The 27,756-nt window shown below is 49.9% G+C and overlaps 1 protein-coding gene across 1 annotated transcript; it reads left to right on the forward strand.

The window, feature by feature from the left end:
* Positions 1–255: 255 nt before the first annotated feature.
* Positions 256–25,103, forward strand: LOC119388927 (uncharacterized). The gene is made up of 4 exons (XM_037656278.2): positions 256–406; positions 5,865–6,032; positions 21,883–21,990; positions 24,957–25,103. Exons 1-4 carry the CDS (start codon positions 281–283, stop codon positions 25,035–25,037), a joined length of 483 nt encoding a protein of 160 aa, XP_037512206.1. The 5' UTR covers positions 256–280; the 3' UTR covers positions 25,038–25,103.
* The last annotated feature ends 2,653 nt before the right edge of the window (positions 25,104–27,756 follow it).

Here is a 27,756-nt window from a genome sequence, read left to right on the forward strand (position 1 = left end):
CAAGGAGGATGCCTTGTGAATGCATTAATCAGAACCAATTCTTCGTTAATTCTGAAAACTACGAACATTTTATTCATTGCCAGTTACATTTTATTCATAATATTTATTTATGTATTTCTATGAGAATTGATTTTTACCGTCTGACTAAAAGTTACGTTAATGTATTTCAAAAATGTGAATTTCTTCTCCTTACCCTTACAGTAACCGCCGGCTTCTTGGCCAATTCTCCCGTAGTGGGTGGCAGGCAGCATTAAGCAGCCAGCAAGCCGAAGCTTCGACGATGGCCGATGCAGTGCAAGATATCCTCGCTGGGAACACGTCGAGCCTACAGCACGTGTGGTCACAAGTCGGCATCACTAGTACCTACGTCACATCACCCAGCGGTGCATTCAACGCTCTCGAAGTGGTACGTAGGCTTAAGTGTTCTCACATATCTATATGTATTTTGGCAAGACAAACGGCGTAGTGCGCAAGCCCTCATCATTCTGTTGTCGTGTTATTTAGGAATAGAAAACTCACGTCGCTCGTACGAACCCGAGGCAACACTTTCAAAATGGCTTGGCTCGCTCCTATGTCTGCTTCACGATGGAGGCATGACTCTTCGTTACGCGAGACGTGCGCATGAAGTTCATGCCGTTAATTATTAGGAAGCTGGAAAATGTCATCTCAAAGTAACATTATGCGTTGTGAAGCATAAGACACAGCAGCTCAGTTCCCTATTCATAAATAACCTATATATTTTTGTCCCCGCACCCAACCAGGCCCTCACAGCTACTTGTTTTCACAACATGCTTGGATTGCTTCTTAAGCTACTGCCTCTGCTATGTTATCGTCCAACACTCCTTATCCTCATGTGTCCCGTTCTGACCGTTACACATTACAGTGGGATACATTATATTACTATTAACTATTTACTATTAACTTCTCTCGGTTAGAGTGCACAATTGGACAAGTATTCATGCTCTCCCTCTTTTTCGTCGTGCCTGTCTTCTTCTGCGCAGTGCAGAAGAAGCTTCTCTCAGTTGCAACGTAATTATTTTGTCTGATACCCAAGTTCTCTACAATAAATATTTAATAACATTGTTCTTACCTTCTGTAATATCGGCGTCCTCGTAGAAAATTTTCGTAGGGCAAGAAATGCTAGCGCGAGTATTTCCCAGCGGCTCTTATGGATGTTATCATAGGCGAAAGGGAGAAATTCCGCTGTGGGTACGAAGCGGCTCTGCCGTCTGCAGTTCTTTCATGGGAGGCTCACATGGATTTACAACGCTGCGAAAGTCATTATGACTATGCGGACGGAACTTTCGTCGAAAAGCTCTAGAGAAAGGCGAGAGGTTTTGAGATCGCGCCGCGCGACTACGTCAGAGATCATAGGCTTTGGAAAACGGCGCCTTAATTGTTCTGTAAGAGTGATGTAAGCATGTCTTCATTAGAAATATCGAGTTGGTCTTCATTTGAGGACAAAAGAAAATCGCTTATGCCCACTCCTATGATGACTGCAAGGCGAAAGCGATCTTCTTTTAGATGCGAAGCATCTAATAGCGGGGTTCAAACCGGTGGTGGTGGTGGTGGTGGTGGTGTGCGGCGTGACCACCCTTACTGCGCATGCGCATACCCTCTCCACACACGTCCTCTCCACTCTACCTTTCCTCTTCCCCATCTCCACTCCCCCTCTTCCCACCCCCTATCTACTTCCTCTCTCCCCTTTCTACTTCCCCTCTCACTCTCCACTCTTCCTCTGAAACGCGGGCTAAACATGCCGAAATTCTCTCCTGCGCAACGCCGCGATGAGCGTCAGCGCATGCGCGTCCCCACCCCCTCTCTCTCCTCTCCTATGCTGCCCCCTCTCGCGCGCCCGTCGACCAGTTACCCGCTCGCTCTGTGAGAATTAACGGCCAGGCTAGAGGGAAGACACGACGCGCGTAGCGTTCCTCTTCGCGTTCCACGACGCGAGGTCGGTAGCATGCCCAACGAACGCCAACGGAACGCCATTGTGCATGTGCTCCGGCTTCGCATCGCCTCATGGTCCCCTTTAGTGGGAAATGGTGTAATTTTTCTTCTGAGTCGATGTATTTTTCCTGCCCGGCACCCTCCGAAAGCTTTCTGTACTTAACATGGTTTTCCATTGCCTCCAGGATAGGAGGCACCTCACCTACTTTTGCACTGCCTCCGTGATCTGCCAACCATTGACCAAGCCACGATGTCATGCGATGACGTCGTAATCTGACGTCACGGCACGCGAAGTCACTGTGACGTCATAATGACGCCACTACTTTTGGCGATCTGTGGCGTCATGTGGTGACGTCATCACGTGATGATTTCTTCCATCACTCGTGTGAGACGCCAGACGCCGGTCAATTTTCGCGTTTGCTGAGGCATCTAAGGCTTTCGCCTTAAAATTATATAGCTTAATTGTAAGCTTGCTTTGCAGCCTCCTGCAAATAGAGCGCAGTCTCAAGAGCTGTTGCCTTTTAATGACGACCGTCTTAGCTAGACGGAGTGCATGGTTATCCGAAGCACAGGGGAGCAAAACAAAAAAGATGGTTGATCCCTCCGTCATAGGAATCGGAATAACACGACAGCAAAGCGTGCCTTTGCAGAAGTAACTGAATGTTTACTGTACATTGATATAAGAGTTCGCACAATGTATATTGATGTCTGGCAGCTATAGCACCGTTTAACGTGGATGCACCCACTTCGATGATTGGTGGTACACCTCCATCCCGACGACTAACGTCCATGTTAAATGATTACACAAAACCTTGTGGTAGCTGTAGTAGTTAACGGTGAAAGCGTAATCAGAGAACGAGGTGTGATAGCCAGAAGAGCGTCGCATATTGGACGCAGCATTTGGTCGCCATCCCGCGGCATGTTAAAATGTGATTGAACACCACGGCCGGACTAGAGGTAAACGCAAAGCGTGTCGTGCCGCCCCCCGGCCGCGATTTTTCTCGGGGCGAGCGCGTGAGCGGGGAACGCGGTGTAACAGCCAGGTGAGGCAGGCGCGCGTCGCAGAGCTATTTTTGGTTTGTATTAGCGCGATGCTATGAGCGAGGCCGACGCTTTTACGACGCTTTAAAGGGCTATTAAACCACCAACAGACGCTCGCCTGCTCCTCTCCATGCCTTTGCTCTGTCGACAACAGCCGCCGTGACGTCACCTGTATGATTAGGTGACGTCGCGAGCAAGAGACGCTGTCATTGCCCAAAGAAGAGCCTGTTTTCTGCTAGCAGATGCGCGCTTCTGGAGTTTCAGACTCGGACGCTGAAGAAGCGCACTCGGGGAGGTGAATAGACGAGCCGACGAACGCAGACTAGCGAAGGAAAGAGCGAAACGAGAAAGTGCGTGCAACTCCGCCAGCGTTCGCTGTAAACTCGTGCACCACTGCAACGCCACAACTAAATTTCGACCTTTGGGTGGTTTAGGGGCCCTTTAAAGTACGACGCTTGGGCTAAGATCCCCACCTCGCGGTGTGTTAAGGCATTGTCAAAATTGAACTTCGATTGAAAACGCGCCGAATGGCACGGACGTCTAACAATTAAGGTAAATGTAAATGGTAGCGAAGCTTCCATAGAAGCCCATACGTTCAGAAAATGGCTGCTCATCAGCTGTTCATGGGGCTTAGCGCCATCTGTGTGAGGAGGGAACACTTCCGGCGGAACAAAAAATAAAGCGGATGTGACGCAATATCCGGTAAAAAAAGTGACGTCATTTTATTGGCCCTAGCGCGAAATTTGACCACAAAATATTCTACTTAGGCCCCTGATCGCTAAGGAGTCGCGCTACGGCGAGCCGGCAAGCCCTTGGCGAATGCGCTTGAAGCCAACGCTAGCTAAACTAATATCGACCCGTGACTAAACAGCGGTGTTTAAGTGTACCGTCGTGCAATTCGCCTTGGTTTTACCAGGAAACTTTATTCTTTGAGCTTTTATTCTCCGTTCGTGTCATCTTCCGCAGCGTGAATAAAGTAGGCAACAGCGTACCTCTCATGTTTGCAGGGTTGCTTATTTGCTTCGCACATGCGCAGGGGACTTAAAGAGCGCATTGCATGTGTGCTTCAGTTCTAACGAGAAGAAATGACGCCTGGTCACGCCAAAATAATGATATTTCAGTTTTATTCAATGGTCACAATAACGCATTTACACACCCTACACAATGAGCAAGAAATGTCATAATATGTATACAAAAAGTGCGTAGACTACGTGCACTATGTTTTGCCTTTTGTTCCGATAAATTAACCTTACGTGTAACATATCAAGACATGCGAATTATAGTGATTGTAGCGCGACAGATAACTTAGCGATCTGCTCACCGATAACAGGAAATATAGTAGGCACCGCGTGTTCACGAAGGAAACCGGGCAAGGAATACTGATCCATGAAAATCCAGTAAGCACAATACTCCGAACCGTTGCCCCGGTGTCTTATCTAGAAGAGACGGCTCGCCAGGCGTACGCGTGTTGCTATTGCATCCTTGGAACACAACATCGTTTCCGCGAGTGCCGAGGAAAGCGTTCGGCATGAACTGTTAGCCGCTTCGTGCTGTTGTCCGTTGAACACCGTAGCCAACACGTTCACCAACGATGAAACGCACCTCGCAACTTCGCGCACACCAAAATCAAATTCTCACCACATTAATTCACCACCCCGCCGACCGGTAGAGTAGTAGATATAAAAGGCGCGTTTGTAAGCGCTCTAGAGTCTCTGACCGTGGCGCTGTGGATAGCGTGCCCGGCATCTGTTGCGGACTGAGCGGTCATGGGTTCGATGCACGTTGAGGGAAATTTTTTTTCTTTGCCATCTGATCGGGCAAATTTTTTCGACGTTTTCCGTGACGGAAATACGTCACTGAAGTCTTGGTGGACCCCGGCATAAAACACTTTCGTGTTAAAAAAACAGAAGAAAGCCATAATGATAATAACCACGGGGGTATTACGTGCGCAATCCACTATAATATTATGAAGCTTGCCGTTTGAAGGGCTCCAGAAATTTCAACCTTCTGTGCTTCTTCAACTTGTACATAATCTAACTACACGGGCCTGTAGCATGTCGCCTCCAAAGAAATGCAACAGCCGCGCCCGGGATAGAACCCCGTCTTTTACGTAAGCAGCCAGCACTGCGGCCACTGCTCTGCCTCAGTGGGGTAGCCCTCCACCCCGGATTCTTTTTTTGCCATGGCATAGAGAGCACAAAGTGACAGTCGACCACCGCTGGCTACCCGGCCCCCACATCAGATAAAGGAGGTGCCCCCCTCCCCCCCTCCCCCCCCCCCACCAAAAAAACGAAGCCTGTGAAGCCTGTATAGGATGAAGCCTGTATAGGATCTTTTTGCAAAGCAGGTTCAAGCACCGGCATGGCTCAGAGGTTGTATACTGGGCTCCCACGCAGAGGGCCCAGGTTCGAACCTCGTTCCATCCTGGAATTTTTTTCTTATTTCGTTTTTTTCTCATTTCCATCGATAGTGGTTACGGACACCGGCGGCGGTGGCGGCGGACAACTACGGCGCCAAGAACGGCCGCTGAAATGATGTCATAACAGCTTTCGCTGTAAAAACAAATTATTTCTGCCTATGCCTCTGCACTGGCGCGACGGCCAGGAGCGTTGACTGCCAATTCACGGCAAGACCACCTGTGCGTAACGCATGAAAACTACTTTTGAACGTCGCATAGGGCACAAGCTTGATGCTTGTTAAAGTACTAAGGGGACGGGCGCTGTGGTTAAACTTGTCCTCCCCCTTCATGTAAGGCTCTGTGCACGCCTGTGGTTTATTCACTGCTCAGTGCTGTCGAGAAGGAACGCTTGGTAATGCAGTGTGCAGCATAAGAAGATATGCACATGTTCTAGAGCTCTTTTCAATGCCTGCAGGTCTGCGCTGCTAGCCTGTTCCTGCTTATCAGTTCCATAGGATCGGGCTATAGCAACTTGAGCCTTCTTCAGCTAGTGTCCTTCACGTACAGCCTGCTGGGACTGCACATGCTTTGCGTAGGACTCATCAGTGTGCAGTTCACCTACGTCATCACGAACACGATATACGTGAGTACCTTCATGTTTGAGCTATATAGGAGAACATCATAATTTCTTGTGAACAGATCAGATATACAATATTTGACGCGATGACAGCACATGCACTTAATGTGCGATACACTGCACAATTTCTTCTCAGCATTTCTCTAGCAATTTTGGAATTGCAGAATACGTCATCTGTGGTGCGCATTGAAGACAAAGACGAGGGCAGAAAACGTAGTCAAGGCTTTTTTTTTGTTGTCACTTGAACAGTATTCTGTGTTCAATATTGTTCTCTGTGCACGTAAACAAATTACACTTCCAATACTACATACTAGAAGTAATGACCATGTAACTGCATTTTCGTAGCAAAAGAAAAATACTTGAACACGGGGTTCTACTTCAACCAACGTTTCGAGAAATTGACTTCTCTTCGTAAAAGTAGCAACTGCCTGCCTTTGCAGATATTGCCTTGACGAAGACAAGTCGTCTTGGTACAGTGGCTTATACAAAGCGCACATGGGACAGCCATGTGCTGCTCGTCTCAAACGCCTATCTGCAATCCTGCACGTTTTTTGTTGAGCTGGTTTGCAACTTAACTCATCGAAGTGCCTTTTTGGTCGTCGCCAAAGAGAACAACCGGACCTAGGCAAAATTTGCGCTATTACAACGTTCCCTGTTCCGAAGTGTGTTAGGAATGTATTCAGCTACATTGGACTATGCTCATACTTTCGCTGCTTTGTAATAAAATTATGCGCACATAACACGACCACTTACTGAGCTTTTTAAGAAATATGTGCCATTATATGGGGCGAGGCCAAAGCTTCCGCGTTCGCTTACTAGATTCGGCTGCTTACAAGCCGCCTGTTCTGGCCCACTTTCATCTTTCTGCGCCGAAGGAAGTTCGCGCCGACGCCAATGGACACGGCATAGGCGCAGTACTAGCACAACGACATCATGGTATTAATCGTGTCACCGTCTACGCCAACAGACTTCTCACAACGTCGGAGTGCAACTACTTTATGACAGAGCGTGAGGGTCTGGCTCTAGTTTGAGCGGTTGCGAGATTCCGCCCATAATTATGTGGCCTACCCTTTCAGTAGTAACGAGCTATCACTCGCTCTCCTCGTTGTCCTCAATGAACGACCTTACATGGTGACTTGGTCGCTGGGCGTTACGCCTTCAAGAATATTCTTATTCTGTGATCTATAAGCCTGGCTGCCTGCATTTGGACACCAATTGTTTGTCTCGTTACACAGTAGACGAGCCTGATGACAACGACCACGACGCGCCCAATGACATATTTGCTGTGGCTACCTTCAATACCGTCGCACACGAACAGCAACGTGAAGTGTCGCTGCGAGCACTCATCAACCGTCTGCAGACATCGCCTAATGACGCTTCTGTGCACCAGTTTGTCCTCCAGGATGGTGTCCTATACCGTCGTAACTTCCATCCAGATGGTCCTGAACTTCTCCTAGTCATACCGAGAAAATTACATCGAACTGTTCTTTTTGAACTTTATGACGCTCTCACTGCAGGACACCCAGGCGTATCGCGCACGTACGACCGCATCCACCGTCGCTTCTACTCTCCCGGTATCGCTCGTTCAGTCCAACGCTACGTTTCTGCCTGTGATTCCTGTCAACGTCGAGAAAGGTCCCAGGTGTTCCCTTTTGGTCATCTCCAACCAACCGACGTTCCCGTAAAGCCATTCTTCCGTGTTGGACTTGCTCTTCTCGGCCCCTTTCCAATGTAATCTTTCGGGAACAAATGGGCAGACGTTGCAACTGATTACGACACCCTACATGCCATGACACGGGCTCTCCCCACCAGACGCACCAGCGTCGTCGCGGACTTTCTCTTGCATGACATTATCTTATGTCATGGCACTCCACGACAGCTGCTCACTGACCGTGGGCGTAACTTTCTCAATAGAGTTATCGCCGACATCCTCTATTCCTCCACCACTCAACACAAACTGACCACCTCATACCATCCTCAAACGAACGGTCTCACGGAGCGCTTCAACATAACTCTGGCAGATATGCTGTCCAAGTGCATATCGAATGATCACCATGACTGGGACATCGCTCTCCCTTACGTCACATTCGCATACAATTACGTCACATTCGCATAGGCTCCCCAAGCATCGCGTAGTGGCGCTGCTGCTCTCGACAGGCAGCGCCATCTCTGGCATAAAAATTCAAACTGGTGTTGTGCCAGAGCAGGTGACCGAACGTCGAAGCAGGGATCAACCCCTGCATGCTTTGTCTGCAATCCGGGGAAAACGGCGTCTTCACCCGGCCGGCCCCGTCAACTGACGCCAGTCGTTCTTCAAAGCTGCCCAGCTATGGAAAGGCTGCTCAACTCCTGCGGTGTAAAGGAGGTTCAACACCTGCGGCCGGCGGACGGTCAAAATACGAAGAGGACGTCAACACCTGCGTGCGGCTTCTGGCAGCGCGTCGCAATTGAAACTTCTAGCAGCGCGCCGCAATTTAGAGAACTTGAATAGGAGCCAACACCTGCGTGCGGCTTCTGGCAGCGCGTCGCAATTTAGAGAACTTGAATAGGAGCCAACACCTGCGTGCGGCTTCTGGCAGCTCGTCGCAATTGATACTCCTGGCAGCGCGCCGCAATTTGGAGAACTTGGATAGGAGCCCAACACCTGCGACCGGCGGACAGTCAGCAGGACAATGGACGGCTAGACGATTTAAGGCCGTGCCGGTCCGTGGAGGAGGGAGAAGGAGAACGACTCGAACGGAGTCGAACGAGCCGACGTGGTCGGGCTGGCAGTCATGTTGCCTGGTAGCAAAAATATGTAAATAGTTTGTACATAAAATCTTTTCCTTCTTCACCTTGCCATTACTGACTACTCCGAGCACGATACACACCCGTGTTCGCACCGGCCACGCAACCCGAGTCCCAACAGCGGTTCCACAGGAGGGATGCAACGACGCGTATTCCCAGCAGCGAGCCTGAGGGACGACATCGGAACCTAAAGGTGGCGGTAGCGATGGGCCACGCAACCTCATTCCTAACAGTGGTGGCAGCGGTGGGATGCAACGACCTCGGATCCTACGCCGCGCACCCGAAGGGCCCTACTCCAGTCGTAACAGTGATGGCAGCTCGGTGGGATCGGCCAGCGTCAGCTACCCTGGTGTGGTGAGTGCCTGAAGTTTACCTCTCTTATTGCCAGACCAAGCTAGCCTAAGTCTTTGTTAGCAGGTTTTGTTGCAGAGTTGTAACTTTGTTTGGTCAGCCAAGAATTGGATGGTCTGACCGCTTAGTTTAAGTAGAGGGTAAACGAGGCGGAGTGCAGTGTCAGAATGGACAAGTTCAGTGTGCAGGACCTCCTTGAAATTTGCAAGGAGTTTGGCATTTCCGTTGGCTCGGCCAAGCGGAAACGACAGATCCTCCCGATTATGGAGGCAGACAAGGTGACTGTCGAGGAGGCCCAGGAAGCTCATGAGGAGATTCGAGCTAGAAAGGAGGAAAGGGATAAAGAGAAAGCTGCCGAGCGGGAACATGAGTTGAACCTAAGGGAGCTGGAACTTCGTATATCCGCCGCAAGACAGGTTCCCATAGTGAGGGAGGCGGTAAAGATGGAAGACCTTTTGCAGCCGTTCGAAATTGGCCAGGACATCGCGCTCTTTCTTGTTAATTTTGAGCGAACGTGCGAGAAGGCAGGATTCTCCCTCGAAAGTTGGCCGCAAGAGTTGCTAACTCTTCTTCCGTGCGAGGCCGCCGATGTTATAGCTAGACTCAATAGGAAGGACGCTGTATCGTATGACAAGGTCAAAGAGGCGCTGTTGCGCAAATGTCGCTTGTCAGCAAAAGGATTCCGACAGCGTTTGAGTCATGCGCGCAAAGCTAGGACATCGGACGAGGGCACGCATGGGGGAAGGGGAAAGATGGCCAACAGGCACGCAGAGTGCCTCGGACGTGGGAAAGACTCAGTGTTGGCCTTAGTGTCAGATGGCCTGCAGGTAGTAACTGAGGTTAAGAATACGTTGTTCAGCCACTGTGGTAGTGTAGGTTCGGCCGAATGCAAAGGCCCAAGAGAGAGGTCTTTGCAGGGCAGTGATAAAGCCCCAGTAATGGAAGAGACTCCTCAGAGCAAGCTGACTAGCTTAGAGAGCGTCGCGGCTGTCGTTCAGTCACAGGACATAACTGACGAAGACCGCGAGAGTAGCTCAGTTCAGCCGTTTGGAGCTTTGACTCCACAGAGTTCCGTACATGCGAGTACGAGGGACGAGGCGTCTAGTATTGTGAGCCGCTCCGAGGCGCAAAAGGATGAGGCGCGCCGCAGAGACCAAGAGGTCGGGAAGCGTCGCGAGGCACAGGAGGCTGAGGCCCGTCGCGAGGCGCTTCAGGACGCAGAGGCGCGTCACAAGGCCCTAGAAGAGGAGGCGCATCAGAGAGAACGAGAGGCTGAGGCGCTTCGATGGGCGAGAGCGGACGAGGCGCTTCGAAAAGCGAAAGAGGCGCGAGAACAAGAGGCACTTCACATAGCGCGAGAAGCTGAGGCGCGTGAGGACGAAGCGCGTCGAAAAGTGCAGGATGAGGCGCGCCGCGGAGACCAAGAGGTCGAGATAAGTCGCGAAGCGCAGGACGCAGAGGCCGCCTTCGGAGGCCTAAAAAAAGGGGCTATCCAGGATAGTGATAGATCACCCGAAGCTAGAGAGACATCTCAGGGCGAGCTAACTGAGTTAGAGAGTGTCGAGGCTGTCGCTATGTCAGAAGTAAAGACACCTAGCGACGACACCGAGGATAGGCTAGTTGAGCCGCCTGAGGTTTTGGCGATGAAAATCGAAGGCAGCGTACTTGCGCGCGCGTGCGTCGAAGCTGCCAGCATTCCGAGCCGTTCAGTGAGAAAAAGGCGCCGGCGAAAGAAAAAGGGGAACGAAAGAGAGACCAGTAGCGGTAAGCGTGCTGAAGCGCTGGCAGAACGCGACGACCGCATCTCTCGAGACGCCAAGTTGAAGGCTTGGCCTGAAATCCCAAGAAGGCGTACTAGGAAACGTCCCAAGTTGAGAGTCCCGCGGGGATCTAGATTGTGCGCTAAGCGCATCGCGAGGAAGCGAATGTCGATGAGATTCAGGCGCCGAGGTTTCCGTCTGTTCTCATCTTTTTCACTGCCGTGTAGAGGCAGGAGCGCAACGAGGTGTCGCGCACATAGGTATCGTGACAAAGGCCCCAAAGTATGCACAAAGAGTCGTGTAAAAAGAAAGCGTCCGCAAGACAGAAATGCGGCAAAGGTCGCGACGAGTTTGAGGAAGGAGTTCGGACGTCGGCGCGAAATAGCGAGAGGGGCGCGATTGTCATTGTTGACCGGTTTCGACAGCATGCGTCTGAACCACCAAGAGAACAGGAGGAGAGTAGCGCATGGTTCGCGGAATCGGTCAGAGGAGGAATTGATGCGCAATCATCAAGACAGTAAGCGCGAGACAGCTGAGGAGCATGTTGATACTGATGAGCATCGGAGGCGGACGGAATGCTCCAAAGTCTGCACCAAGAAGCGTGCGAAAGGGAGAAAGCGTCAGAAAGATAGAAATGCGACAAAGGTCGTGACGCGGCTGAGAAAGAAGTTCAAAAGTCGGCGCGAAATTGCAAGACAATTGCGATTGCCGTCAGGGACAGGTTTCTACCGCATGCGCCCGTACCGCCGAAAGAAAAAGAAAAGAGAAGCGCATGATTCGCGGAAAGAGTCGGCGGGCAAAGGAACTTCCCGTGGTTCTTTTCGAAGAGCGTCGGATCAGGCGCGAGATCGCAGGCGTCCAAGCCGCCGAAAGAAAAAGAAAAGAGAAGCGCATGATTCGCGGAAAGGGTCAGTGGGTAAAAGAACTCCCCGTTGTTCCTTTCGAGGAACGTTGAAACAGGTGCGACACCGCGAGGCCAATGACCTTCGCGAAGTGGCAGGAGGCGACAAAGAAAAGTCCGCTACAGGGAAAGTAGTAAGGCTCGAAGAGGGGGTGATTAACTTTCATGCGTATCGTACACCCCGCTTGACGAGAAAAGCCTTCTGGGCGCGACCGCCACGAGTGCGCCTGAAAAATTGTTGAGGACAGCTGTTAGCTTTTCAGGAATGTCGACCCAGGATTTGTTGGAAGGAATTTTGAGTGTTGATTTTGGTTAGTAATTAGTATTCCTTGTTATTTCCGCGAGTGTTGATAGCTTAGTTAACTGTTATTTAACCTTGTTTTCTTTAGCGCTCTGTGGTTTTGTTTGTTAGCCGATATGCGTTGTGTAGTTAGCTATCGGAAGGTTAGTGACACGCATCAGAGCGAGTAGAGGGCTTCAAGAGATGAGCGCCTCGAATAGGGTTACCACAGCTATGAAAAGAGATTGTGGCGTTTCCGTTGCGTGTCATGCGTGGACGCAAGGAAACATTGGGCAGTTTTCGGGTGGCGTGCGCTGAGTTAGCGTTGGCGTTTGAGGCCTGCTGTTTCCGTCACTTGGCGGGAGCCCGCAAGCGGTTGGCGTATGACACGTGCGCAGTTACACGAAAGGCCGGCGCAGGGCTTTGTGTGCGCCGTTCGGGAGCTCCCTAGTAAGTCAAGGTGTCCCACGAGTTGATAGCGGAACCTTAGGCGGTAAGCTGAGAGCTTGCGAGAAGGATAGGCAAGGCTAGGCTTTGTGCGAGTTTTGGTAGAGCCACGCAAAAATTTATTTTAAGTGCGAATGCACCTTATAAGCGAGCCTGAATCCGCCGTCCCATAGCAACGGCGCGAGGAGCGGAGAGGAGCGTCTGTAGCAACGGCGCAGCGACGTCACGCCCCACGTGACTGCGCGCGCTCCGCCCTCCGCTCCGTGGCTGCGCGCGCCCCGCGCATTGCCTGTGGTGATGAAGGCCGGCGGCGAGACGCCGAACGAAAGCGTGCGAAGCGAGCCGAGCACCCCGAAGCCGATCTGGCGCGGGGACGCGCGATGCGTGAGCGAGCGCGGGCCCTCGAATTCGATCGGCCGGACGCGCGCTTCAAGCGAGACTTCCTGGACCGCAGCTTCGAATATAGCTGCGCGGTGTGCGATCGACTGTGGTTCGACAACAACCTGAGCCCCATCTCGGGCGTGCGCAACGCTGCCAACAAGTTCAACGCGTTGCGGGTTCTTTGGAACGAGTTCGGAAGACAGATCATCATCATCAGTAAAAGTGCTTTGCACTTAAAAACGGCCAGACCTCCGTGGGTCGGCTGGCGCGTGCTCTCTCGCTGCCGTCTCCTTCGCTCGGCTCTGCAGTTTAGACGCGCGCGCCCCCTCATAACATCACCCCGTGCTTCGCACTTCCTCATACTCCCCTTCGGGGAAATGCGGGTTTTTTGTTTGTTTTTTTTTCTTTTGGCGTGCGTTCTGTGTAGGAGCGAATGAGGAAAGGTTATAGCGAGTCGCTCGGTTGTTTGTAAAAATTGTGACCGCAAAAGTAGAGCTAGGTTAGTCATACATCCGCTGAGTAGAAGCTCACAGTGGCACTAGTACGTGCAATTACGGATGTCGTTTGCGAATTCAGTTCCTGATGTGGGTGCAGCGTGACAGAGTGCTCACGGGAACATGTCTAGCTTTAGTGGCGCAATATTAAGAATAACATGCGGAAGCAGTAACCCGCATGGGAGTGAGCTGACGGCGTAGAATAATACACGTTAGCCGTGGGTAAAGATTTTACGACCGCTAATTGTGAACGAGTGGTGTTTGGCGAGCGTGACCGAATTTTACTTGTTTGTGTTTACTGTAGAGGCAGTAATTTTGACCTATGTAGTGTCTATATTTTGGAGGGTAATCTTCTAGCGTTGTAGCTGAAAAATGTTTCAACGGAGCTAGCTGTAGGTTGAGTTTTGTTTTGTTTTTGTACTAGTTAGCGTGAGCATTTAAAGAAAAAGGTAGTTCAACATTGTTTTATGTGAAGCGTGTAAGCTTTATTTTCAATTTCAGTTCATAGTTAGTAGAACCATGCTGTGTTCTTACTGTGTTACGCTTACGCTGAGAGCGTTTAGTGAGAATTTAGCGAAGCCTTTGAGCTTCCGTTGGCTTCCTTGGTTGTTTACCTTCCATGCCTAAGCAGCTATAGTACAATTACAATTCTTGTATTCTTTGGGAGTTGTTTCTTTAACAACACCTGAAATGGAGGTCTGTTGTTGAACTCGTCGTCATGCGATACGCACTTCTCCTCGTTTTATTTAAAGCGGGAACGTTAGTTGTCAGTAAGATTTGTTTCATTCATGTCTGGCAATTCGAGGGAGTGCGGAGGGCACTTGCAGCGTTGGGTGTAGTTTGATAATGGTTGCCCTGTCGAGTTCGTCTTATCCACAGGAGCATCGAGTCCGTGCCAGCCGAGTGTTCCTGTGGAATGTCACGAGAGCGGTGATCTTGGGAGCTTCGCCTCGAGCCGTGGATGAGCCTGGTGTCCGGCCGCATCAATTCAGCCGAGCTACGTGGAGCAGCTCGTCCTCCTGATGCATTGTTTGGCGGCGGGGGTGCTGTTGTGCCAGAGCAGGTGACCGAACGTCGAAGCAGGGATCAACCCCTGCATGCTTTGTCTGCAATCCGGGGAAAACGGCGTCTTCACCCGGCCGGCCCCGTCAACTGACGCCAGTCGTTCTTCAAAGCTGCCCAGCTATGGAAAGGCTGCTCAACTCCTGCGGTGTAAAGGAGGTTCAACACCTGCGGCCGGCGGACGGTCAAAATACGAAGAGGACGTCAACACCTGCGTGCGGCTTCTGGCAGCGCGTCGCAATTGAAACTTCTAGCAGCGCGCCGCAATTTAGAGAACTTGAATAGGAGCCAACACCTGCGTGCGGCTTCTGGCAGCGCGTCGCAATTTAGAGAACTTGAATAGGAGCCAACACCTGCGTGCGGCTTCTGGCAGCTCGTCGCAATTGATACTCCTGGCAGCGCGCCGCAATTTGGAGAACTTGGATAGGAGCCCAACACCTGCGACCGGCGGACAGTCAGCAGGACAATGGACGGCTAGACGATTTAAGGCCGTGCCGGTCCGTGGAGGAGGGAGAAGGAGAACGACTCGAACGGAGTCGAACGAGCCGACGTGGTCGGGCTGGCAGTCATGTTGCCTGGTAGCAAAAATATGTAAATAGTTTGTACATAAAATCTTTTCCTTCTTCACCTTGCCATTACTGACTACTCCGAGCACGATACACACCCGTGTTCGCACCGGCCACGCAACCCGAGTCCCAACAGCGGTTCCAGAGGAGGGATGCAACGACGCGTATTCCCAGCAGCGAGCCTGAGGGACGACATCGGAACCTAAAGGTGGCGGTAGCGATGGGCCACGCAACCTCATTCCTAACAGTGGTGGCAGCGGTGGGATGCAACGACCTCGGATCCTACGCCGCGCACCCGAAGGGCCCTACTCCATTCCTAACACTGGGTACAAGCAACGCGCGTTTTCCCTTCTCTCCAACGCGCTGCCTCTCGCTTCCGTGCACGTGCAGAGCACTTGCAGCGCCTCACAATGTGCCGCTTGCAGTGCGGCTTCAAAAGGATTTTCAAGCTTGACTGGCACTCACGTAAAGCGAACTTGATAACGGAACACGTTTACGGTGAAGAGCAGACGATCGACGACAACGACGCCCGACTAAAAGCGAAATTCATTTCTCAAGTCGCGATTACACCTTGTAGGACGTGTACCTCGAGGTAAGTTTCACTCTGTCATGTTAAATATGAATAATGGTCCACATGCACTCCGAAATGAAGCCGTACACACTATCGATGTTCTGCGGTGTGGACTACGAATAATATGATTGTTGTTTTGATATGGCGTGCTTACAGTAGCAGCCCTGTACTTTCGTGAACAAACGTTTGCGGCGTGCGAAAAAAAAATTATACGGCCATGGCACTGTTTCCTGAGAAGGTTGGAGTCAAGTCCTCCGTGCCGCTGGAGAATCACCCGCCGATTAAGACGCGAAGCAGCTAGCTGATATTTAACCACTGTGAAGCACGATGAACTGCTCGCCTCGTTTTTTCGGCTCTCGCGTCATGCTTGCACTCTCTTTTTTTATGAGGATATCGACTTGACATGCGTATAAAACATGCTGCGCGAGCGCGGCTAGAAAATTGCACAAAGTCAGAAGGTGGTAAAGCAGCCTTCCCGACGCGTGAATTGCAGGTGCCGAACTTCTGACAATGTGCCGAGTTCAGTTGAAGTCAACCAACCGCGCAACGCTAACGGTATAACGCGAGTGTCAACGTTCAACAACGACGGGTAGGTCTCACGAACATGGGGAATCAAAACAAGAAGTTTCACCTACAACTCTAACTGGACATTCACGATACGAGAAGACAGCGAGTAATCATTACTGTAGTCGCTGCGTGCATGCGCCGCGTTAGGTACCGATTCAGGTAGTCGAAACGAACGAAAGCGATGAACTCAGACAGCCAAAATAGAAGGCGAGACAGCGCTGTCAGCTATCCACGCTTGCCGCCTTTATTTCTCGTGCGACACGCCCGGGAACCGATACAGTTCCACACGTGAATTGCGTGCCTTGGTGTTGTGGCTGGCCACGACACCGCAATACTTCGGACCTCGCTTGCGTTTCCGTGGGGTCGCTTCTGCCAACGTTGAAATGCAGCTTCTCACAGCAAGCCTCTCGGTTCAGCGTGCCAAGCTGTCGGCACGGCGCCCCAGTGCCCCGCACCGACTGAGCAGCGCGCGCGCGTGCGTGTTCCCGCTGCCGACAAACAGCTTGAGTCGGCTGCGCTTGCACCCAGTTGCGCCAGAGCTTCTCTCCAGAGCCGCAGCGCGGCGCTGTCGTCGCGCCGCAAACTTGAGCTTGGGTTCCCTACACACGCCGTTGCCGGATTTTCTCCATTTTATCTACAGCATGGTCGTGAACCCACCCTGCCCCTTGATACTGTTCTTCCATTGGCTGCCACCCCAACTACCGAGTATGCACGCAGATAATGCGTGCCAGCTTGCCCGTACTCGGCTGTATAAGCATGCGCAGGGTTCCCCTTCAGGGGGGGCGAAGGTTCGTCGCAGCGCCCCCCTCCCTATTATGTCAATGTATGCGGCTGCCTTTGCGCCCCTCTTCTCGCCCCCCCCCCCCTACAATGTATAGGGCTGACTTTGCGCCCCCCCCCCCCCCCTGCGCACGTCTATGCTCGGCTGACTTGTTCACAAGACACACAGCGACATTAAAACGATGCCCGCCACCGCGACGCACAGTTCTCGACTGTGGCGCTCGTGCTCCTGCAGTCACCTTCTTGTCATGTGGGGCTTTCGGAGATCATTCCTAGATACACATTGCCCTGCCGCGTCATCCGCCAATTGACATCCGTAAACTACGAGATTAGCAGTGTTGCCGACCAATTTTTGGAAAATGTCCTACGTCGCGGTCAATATTACCCTACTTTACCCTACACAACTTTTTTCTTGCCCTACATTTTACTCCACGCCTAAAAAAAGCGCGGTGTAACAATAATATATAGTACAGACTTTACTATACTGTACTACACGCAGACGCTGGGTAGCGCTGAAGTCAGCAGCGACTTAAGCGGTTTGAAAATTGGTTTCGAAGACAGACTAAACGACTAAACAACATGAAAGGCAGCAGATAGAAAGAGAAAGCGCTCCGGTGTTTGTGTGGGAAGAGCGTTGACTAACACTTGAAAAAAAGAAATAGGAGACTCATCAGCAAGTATACCGCCGGCAGTGTAAGCGACATGGTAACAAAGAGCATTAAGCGAAACGTCAAAACGATGTGTTGAATAGCAGCGAAGGAAAGAAAACGGGCTCTGAGTAACTACCGAAAGGGTAAAGACGAAAAAAGCACAGATACACTTTACGATAAGTCCAGGCGAAGCGCTTTGCTGTTTGAAGCGAAGTATTGTATTGATCCCCCCGCCCTCGAAATATTTCTGCACCTAGCGTGGTTTTGCCCTTCCTCGGTGATCGGAGGCACAGCTATCCTTCCGCACCTCACGAGCCTCAGGGATCGGTCCACCTACGACAAAGAGACGATGCCATGTTAGAGCATCATTTGACGTCGCATTGTGATGTGACTTCATGATGACATCGCAAATTCTGGCGAGCTGTGACGTCACGATGACGTCAAGAGGATACCATGATGATTTTCTGAATCACTCGCTTGACGCCGACGGTCACTTTTCGTGTCTGCTGAGGCACCTAAGGCTTTCGCCTTAATAACTGGAACCGACCGCCGTCGCAAAATTGAAAAGTCCCTCCATGCAACGAATGACTGCGAGACAATGGAGAGGGAAAAACCATCCATGAGAAAAACAACAATGCTAGCACAGGGATGTGTGACGTATTATATTCGTCTCTGCCTTAGGCTGGTGAGATGTGAATTAGGACAGTTGCAATTTTCTTCAAAGAACTATTTCGTCTTCAGATCCCTTAAGGAACGTAACCCTCGGATATTTCGCGCTGATCGTCAACATATTTCGCTGATCGATCACTAGCAAAATGTGAAAATTACCCTATGTCTTACAAGAAAATCGTATTACCGCCCTGCTACCCCACGCTGGCCGAAAAATTCCGAAAATACCTTACAATAGGGTAATTACGGTGGGCAACGCTGCAGACTACCCTGCTCAGCCCTCCTTCACTCTTTGCCGCGGCGTCAAGTGACATCGTGCACGTCGGTAGACTCGAGGTGCCAGTGCATCTGACACGTGATTTTAAAAGCTACGGGACGGTGCCTTTACCACCGGGGGTGATGCTACGGACTGCCATCAACAGACGAATATGTTGTAGCAGATGATGACGATTTGGACACTGTTTTGTGCCGCTGGCTTAAGATGAAGTTCCAGATCACTGTCCTGTAGATACACTAGTCTACAGCCACTCAGCTTGTAAGAACAAACGTGTTGCTCTGCTAAGCACGTTGGTGAAGACAGACTTCAGGCATAGAGGAAGGAAACATTAGGAGGAAGCATTGCGCAAGGCGATAGAAAGAAAAAAATAGAAAGAAATAATGAAAGGAAGAAAAAGAGTAGGCCAGGAAAGCACACGCCAAGCTACGCTGACCCTTGGTTGCGAGGGGGTCCGCGTAGCTGGGCGCCAGAGGCACCACGACGAGTTGAGGGATCTTAGAACGTGGTGCCCGACATTCAGGATGACGTTTTCAAAACAAGTGTATTTACAAAATGTACAGCGAGTATGATCTGTACAGAGACATCTTCAAATCTCGAATGCCAGCGCCGAGTCTACTCTCCTCTTTTTCAAGACTGGCCTCGTCCCCCACTGGTGGTGGCCAATTGAAGGAGGGCAAGGAGGTCCGTAGTCCTGGTGCGGCAGAATCCAATCATTGCCAAAGCAGCATGTGAGGCAGCCTGCTGAACTCGCGCCGACCTCGTTGCCTTCGCTCTCCATTTTTTCCTCTGAAGTGTGCTGGTTTCAACGGAGATCCGAAGGCAGGGAAAGGCAGCCAGACAACGGCTACGTTGTAGCGGCTGGGACGCAGAAATGCTTGGGAGAACGCGTTCGGCGAGGTTGACGCGCGGATACAGCCGTCGTGGATGGCGCCTACACACTTGTGCACGTCGTTATCTCTCTTTTTTTTTTCGGGTAATGCAGGCTCGGTCACAGCACCCTCTTTTTCCCGATACGGGAACGGCTCCTAATTTTTTTTTTACTTCTGCTCTCGACAGAACTTAACGTTGTTTTTTGTTCTGCCAAATGTTGTTTCTTGTTCGTCATTTGTGGGCAGTGGCTATTTTAAGCGTTGCGCTACTTCAAGCGCTGCGTGCATGAGTTGAGCCGCGCTTACCTGCTCCAGTGCGCCTCACAAGATAGATGTGGCATGCATGGTTTGGTGCTTGAGCGCTTCAAAATGTGCTGTCTAGATTTGATAGTTATCGATCGATCAAGCTGATGGAGGAGAAAAAACGGTACGAACTACATTATCATGGAGTTGGGCCATACTTTATTACGGCAGTTGCGCTTCTTCTGGTGCATAGTTCTCGCAGCCGCCATGGGGTGTCACCACGTGGCGGTAGTCTGAAATACTAGCAGTAGAACTTTGATCTGGGAGAGACGGTTCATAGCAATAGGAAGGCACAGTGCGACTGATACAATAGACGAAGAACGCAAACCAGACACTAGCGCCGGCTAACAAATAGATTTATTTTGCGCCACGATAGCTCTATACATGCTTAGGTGCATCAGAATTTTAGCATTGGAAATGTTCTTCATATTTTCTCATTTTCTTCATGCGCCTGCGTGTTCTTTCAACTTCAGCTGGTTGCATCATGACAATGCCTGAAGTGTGTGATTCAGAAATCAATTATTGATAGGTGTGCGTTCCTCGGTTTTGTTATTTTGTTACCTTATTCCTATCGATCTTGAAAAAAAAGAAAAAAAAAAGAAATCATGCTGTTCTATACTTTCTGCTGCTTATGTGATAGACAACGTGTGACCATTTTCACCTGCCAACTCATGTGGAATTTGTGAAGTGTTCGTGCATATATCAGGCTATCTTGATGCGAAATAGATCCAGCTGTAGTCAGCGCTCGTATGCGGTGTGTGTTCTTCGTCCCTAGTCTCAGTCACGCTGTGCCTTCCTATAACTGAAATACTAAGCCATGATGTACGCGTACTTCGCCTGCTGCCCACTTGCCACCCCTATGTGCGTAGCCACTTGCGCGCTCGTAGGGACAAAACACAAATCAAAACAAAAAAGCTGCTCGGAGTCTGTGACAAATCCCCTTAAAAATCATTTTGCTTGAGGGATTCGAAAAAATTATACTGAGAGATTCGTGAGGCGATAAACTATTACTTAGGGGTTATTCATTGTTCACATGAAAAGGTGTTGCAGGGCCCCTTCCAGGAACGGCATAGAAGATGTCCGGTTTTGCCCTGTTGGAGGTTGTAATGTAGATGCACTGAGCGAAATGCACAAACGAGAAACGTAACAAAAGGACAGGACTTGTGGTCCTGTCCACTAGTCCTGTCCTCTTGTTACGTTTCTCGTTTGTGAATTTCGCTCATCGCATCTACATCACAATTCCGTACCAACTAGCCCAAATTGAAGCTTTGCTAAACATGTTGGAGGATTGGCCATGCTTAGGGCCGAGGCGAAGTACCTCACGCGCACTCTTTGGAAGCGAGAAACCTTCGGGGACGTGAACACCTTGCAACACTTCATGACGGTCTTTCTTGAAGTGACCTCGTAGTTGCTTTGTTAGCTCCTAAAAGTTTTCAGTGATTTAACTGAGTAAGTAGCCATGTTTCCTCAAACTCTTTATTGCGACACACGGCTGTTAGTAATCAAACTTGTGCATACTGAGGTGGTCTTTTAGGATGTGTGCCTCTCGAGGTCATTCTGGCCGCATAACCTTTAAAAATTTTCCGCGGCTGCAGAATGGTGATAAACTGGCAAACAACGTCTTTATAAAGTAACGTGTAGCTCAGGTAAATTGTTTGTCTGTAATATATTGACACATAAACCAAAGCGAACGGACACGGTGACTCTGTAGCAAGCAGAACAACGTCGCTTTCGTCGTCCTGTTCAGTGTAGATACACTGCCACGGCTGTCGGGTATCATCACCCCTGGAGGTAGACACATCTTTCCGTTGCCTAATAATCTGCGCATCTGTGGCGAAAGGTGTGTTGTAGTGTTTTAGTTTTGCCACGTAAATTACGTCACTTGCGATTCCGGTAACCTTGAACGAGCACCAACATCTGAGAATTTCACCAACACGCAGTGCATCTAAATCATGCCCTATTGCAAGAAAATTGTCGCCCAAGTGTAATTTGATATCTAAATGAGGGGATTTCAAGCATTCCGGCTTTGGGCTCCCAACCTTGTTCAGTGATTGCTTGACTGCTTTTAAATAAGGTTTTGGGACGCTGCTGGCTTATGAAACATTGACTATATCTAGGCTGTCTTGTTTTCTTCATTACAGTACGTCTGTTACAACTACGGCGCTGCAGCTGCCTACCTAGTGTCCGCAGTGTTTGCCATCTCCGTTGGCCTGAACCCCTTCAAGACAACGACGTCTTTGGTCAGCGTGGTAAGTTTTCTTGCCGTATATTTGAGCGTAAAAATATTGCGATAGTTCACGTCTATAGACCGGCTATTCGTAGTAAACTTCACCTACATGTATATCTAGAGCTCAATAACTGCTTAAACTTCGGTAACCATTAGGTATGGAATACGGTATCAAAAAAAGCAGAGTCCTCGAGGGCTCCGTAATACAAAGACCGCATAACCTATAAATAACACTTTCATTTCATCTGCGTTTCCCGCTGAAAGTGACGAAGTGTCAGCTTAGTCAGCTATGCGAGTACAAAAACGCTGCTTTGGGAAGTTGTGAAAGCCCCGAATAAAGCTCCGTTGGATCGAAACCTTAGCTTCATGGAAATTTCTGCATTGTAGATGCCAACATCGGGGCCTCGTTCCAAGGCATAACATGCTTCGAATAATTTTTACTCCCTGACATTCATTAAGGTGCCGGTTGATCTAAGGTAACAAACATCGGCGTATCCCACCGCCTTCCGCCATCCAATTGCTTTCTTCAAAGTGACAGGTAAAATACCGGGAGAAAAAAGGAAATACATTTGTGGTGTCAGGTGACTCGCATGTCTGTGTCCGTTACAAATACGAGAAATTTGGGAGCCCTACCCCTTTCGTGGAAATGGGAGCAAGCGAATCTATGCGTGAATCTATGCACTTTCACACAGAATATACAACTCGCGGCGGAAGATCGCGACTCCATAAACACACGGCGCAGGATCGTCAGCTCCCACATCACATATGCATCAGGAGTAAAGCTCATGGGCAGGACGCGGTGACATCCGCCCTCGGCCACGCTGGAATGCTAGCTCTGTGATCCGGCGCAGAGGCACTCGATATACCAACCGAACTCGTTTTTGCAGCTTTGGGCACAGCTGATCCGGAATTTCGGCCTATATCAAACGCTACGCCGCACTTTAGACGTCCTCTACGACCTACTCGCATGCGGCGTTTCTTCAAACGCGACGTGGACAACACCTCCCTGAAACGTTAGGCGCCGTGCTCTTAAATATATTCTGAATAAGAAATGTTGGTTTTTTCTGAATCGGTGTGCTCTTTATTCTTTTTTTCTCCCAGCCTCGATGTTTATTGTCATGTCGTGCCCTGTTTGTCGGGTCGCTGTGTCATGTGGTCTTCTCTCGGCGATGCTTTATTTATTTACTTTTTTTTTTTGGGGGGGGGGGTGGAATAGTTTTACAGTCCTGTACTGGCTGACGCTATTTCCGATTAAGCAAGTGTGCCGCGGTGGAGCTGTGCTTATATATACGGTGCTCGGCTGCTGACCCGAAAGTCGTGGGTTCGATCCCGGACGCGAACTGCTAGAGGCCCGTGCACTGTGCGATGTCAGTGCGCGTTAAAGAACACCAGATCGTCGAAATTTCCGGAGCCCTCTACTATGGCGTCTCTCATAATGATATCGTGCTTTTGGGCGTGAAACCCCAGATATTTTTATTATATAAATGAAGCGGAGTAATACCACTTTAGGGTAGTGCGCCCAATGTAAATGGAAAAACAAGAAAGGATGACAATACTAACCCGCAAGAATCTAGACAAAAAAAAATTACGTACACACAAGCGAGAAACACAACAGACAAGGACAAGCGCTTGTTTCTGTTTTTATGTTTAATCTTTTGTGCTAGATTCTTACAGCAATCGTGTTAGACCAACTAGCTCAGCAAACTGCCCTTAGATAAAGACGCGCTTGTTTTTCATTTTTCTGAAAAATGGACATTTTGGTAAGCGCCGATATCACAAATAATGATCAATTTTTTTGTTTTGTTTTTTTCAACCTACCAGACAGTACACATTTTCTGGGCGATGAGCGCCTCTTTTTATTTTCTGTCAATTTTTTGTCGCTCAGCACGAGATGTCCTGGGAAAGCGCACAAATCTGAAGACATAACCAGATAGCGCAAAAAAAAGTGGCAAGTATGATACTTTGTAAACCCGTTCACTAAGCGTTAGCTACGCTAAGCCAAGCGTAAGACTGCTGACTTAACGCAATGTGTGGTCCACAGGCGCTACAGTGACGCTCGTGCACGCGAAGCCTTTGAAGCCGCTGCAGTCTAAAAGAACAATGCGTCGTGCGCAAGCTCTCCGTCTGTAGCCTTGTATGGTTTTGAATTATTGTATATATATATATATATATATATATATATATATATATATATATATATATATATATATATAATTTTTGGCGACATTGGATCTCAACTATGTAATAAGTTTTTCATGCTCGCCTTCTCGCGCGCGGTGATGTGCAGTTTTGTCTGTGTATATGTAACTGTTCTTTCCTAATAAGGACATCAGCCGTAAGTAAGCGCTGTTGTCTGTCACTGTTCTTCGTCTTACGTCTTTGCCTGCTGTGCCCTTACGAACATGCATCTCTTGCCTCTCCGAAGGCGTTCGCTACGAAGAGGCAAGAGATGGGCACGCCTGCGCCCATCATCCTGAACTGAAATTGGCAACGCCCCCAACCCCACCGTCCCGTATATCCTAACAGCCTTGGTATGCGGCTACTTCTCGTCCAAGCCATGCAGAATAATGCTTGAGCGCAACATGCGCAAACAGCCTTCCACATTATGATTGCAACCATGACACATTTATTATTTGTACCTTACTTTCAATGCGCAGTAAACGGTTAGTCCGGTTAGACTCACCCTGTGTATCCTTAAGATATATTCCTGGCGCAGAACAAGAGCACGAGTGACGTAAATGTGTGTACAAAGTGCGCAGCATCAGACGAAGCAGTGATCTTATTAAGAATGGCGAGTAAGATACGACATGATTTTTTACGTTATTACCCAATGCAGACTCAAGCCAAATGGACTCAAGTTTCAGAAGTGCTCGAAGATTCTCTGCAGTGTTTTATTATTTCTCTGTTTTGTTATTTATATTATGATTATCAGATACCTTGATGATCAAAATGACGCAGCGCATTCTTGTTGTCATTTATTATCTGCAGGCATTGGCACTGGCCTGCACGTTCTTGCATTTTGGGCATGGCGTATACTGGGGCAAGAGCGCATCGACGGCCGCTCCCTAAGTTGGTACATCCGAGCTATCTGCGGATCACGCATCAACAACAGTGGCTTGAACTTTGTATAAACCTGAATAAAGCGATATTTGTGAAACAACAGTGTACGCCTTGTTCATTCTGATCCTATCTCGTTGGCTGAGAGAAGAGTAAGCTTTGCACAGAGGGAAATGAAAGAGGGGCGGAAGGGCCTATTCAAGATAAAAGTGTGTGCGTTACAAATGGAGGATCGGAGTCGCACAATAAAGAAAGCACAAGACATACGTGCAGGGATCAACAAAGGGTGAACACTGGTGCTGGTAGCCTTGGCAAACTTCAAATGGTGCTAGGCCATGCTTCAGCTATGAATGCTGAAAGACTCGTTCTCATCAATTCCTTCCCAAAAGTGTCATCACCGGGTGGGCAGCAGCTGCCGATTTTACAAAGTCATGGTGGGCATGGGAAAGATAATAAAACGAAAAGCGATGAAAGACAAAAAAATACACAGCGAGAAAGGTGAAACACTTGCAGAACGTTTAAGCTTCACTTTCAGGAGTAGAACGCGATAGCGTTATCAAGCCTCGTTCGCATCAGTTCGTTATTCGCGTTCGATGCTTCGGTCACAGTGGGCACTTCAATCACGCTGCGAGGTAGCAAATGCTTTTGCTCTTGACATTGACAAATGCTTTTGCTCTTGACAACCTCTCTTAGGGCACCTGCTGCAATGGACCTTTTCCGGGTAGGTATTGTGCGCATGCGCGCCGGCGTCTACGAGGCACGCGCCATGGTTTTTGGTGGCTAAAACGCGACGACAGGCGCGGACCAAGCGACGTCTGGTGTCACACTAACTTGCAAAATTTTCCCCTAAAGAAAGGCGCGAGTGCTGTCCTCCGAGATTGTCTACCGGCGCTCGTTGAGCGATTTAGGAGGCCTAGGGCCACCAGTTTCGATTTCAGCGATCTCCACTGGAGGTGCTGATCGGACTCGGAAAATGCCCATTACAGTTGCGAAGTACCCACTACGCGTCTCGAAGGCACTAAGCGCACGTACATACATGCAGAAATTGTTCATGTTGTGACTGATCAGGATGCTGATGATGAATTACAGCGTCGTCCTTCGTATTGGGCCGGCAGCTTTCAACCACGGGACGTAGCTCACATGGTGTGACGAGTGGTGCGATTCCGCGCTTTTGCCATGCATGATAAATCTGTTAGCGTGACTTGCCCGCCATTACTGCTGTATGGGGTCTTTCCGAGTCAGTTTCAAGCGTTGGCGTGGCTCCCACAAAACGCACTCATGAATGCATTCGGTTAGATTCTGTTATCGTTATTACCTCAGGAACAGTTGAAAACATACTTTCGAAATGTTAACACAATAGGGTTAAGGGGCCTGTGCCGCAGAAAACGGAGTGCCTGTGTCGGGAGCGATGTCGGTGAGCGAAAAATCAGACGTAAGCAAAGAAAAACAATGTCACAGTGTCGCCGCAAGGGCGAAGCAATGAATGCGATAGCAAGAAATTGGATTGTCACACCAATAACGACAAGCAGCTCGATACTTGCAGCGCACCGCTGAAGCACGAAGAAGGACGCCCTAAGAGAACGCACAGGCATACACAGGGCAAGCGTGAACTAACAACTGTCACAGTTGTTACGTCTTTGTCCTTCAGCACCGCTCTGCTAGTGTCGACTAGAGTGACCTATAATAGGGCGAGTGTCCAAAGCGCCGGCTCCCGCGTGGGCCTTTTGCCGTGAACTCCCGCGCCGCGCCGCTGCTGCGCCGGACCCGTGGGCTTTCCGCGCTCGGGAAGCGCGCGGAAAGCGAGGGGCGTCTGCTACGCACTGTAGTTTTTTGCGGCGTGTTTCAACGCACGGCACCTGAAGTCTACTTAACTGTTATGATGCGGTACGGAATGGAGCTTATCCATCTTTAAGCGTTGTGTTAGTGCTGGGGCAACAACAGAATGCAAAAAATCATGTGCCAAGCGGCATCAGCGTGGCCTAGTTGCGGTCACAGAGTTCGAGAACGTTGGTGCGTGTGTAAAAACGCGCAAAACGGACACGCACAAGCAAAGGACGAAAAAAAAACCCTATTCGCACGAGTAATCGGGCAATAGCATCACGCATGCACGAATTAAGAGTAATAAAAAAAAGCAAATTGCACGCCCTGTTGTGCCAGAGCACCTGACCGAATGGGGAAGCGAATAAACACCTGCACTTCGTTGGAAGTCCACGGCATCGCGGTCAGCGTTTGCCCTGCGACCAAGAAAAGGTCCAACTTCTGCCACCTGGAAGCAGGGATCAACCCCTGCATGCTTTGTCTGCAATCCCGGAAAACGGCGTCTTTGCCCAGCCGGTCCCGTCAACCGACGCCAGTCGTTTTTCCAAGCTACTCAGCTACGGAAAGCAGCATTCCTGAGGACGATGGAAAGGCTGGTCAGCACCATAAGGGGAGACGTCAACACCTGCTACCTAAAAGGCTGGTCAGCACCATATGGGAGACGTCAACACCTGCTACCTAAAAGGCTGGTCAGCACCATAAGGGAGACGTCAACACCTGCTACCTAAAAGGCTGGTCAGCACCATAAGGGGAGACGTCAACACCTACTACCTAAAGAGCCACCCTGTCAACAATGGACTGGTCCCTTATTTAAGACCGGCCTGGTCCGTTGTTAGAGAGACGCCCCAGCCGACTTGGTCGTGCTGGCAGGCTCTGTCCTGCTATAACCTGCTATAACCTGCTATTACCTGCT

Source organism: Rhipicephalus sanguineus, chromosome 4 (genome assembly GCF_013339695.2).
Source record: "Rhipicephalus sanguineus isolate Rsan-2018 chromosome 4, BIME_Rsan_1.4, whole genome shotgun sequence".
NCBI classification, from domain to species: Eukaryota; Metazoa; Arthropoda; class Arachnida; order Ixodida; family Ixodidae; genus Rhipicephalus; species Rhipicephalus sanguineus.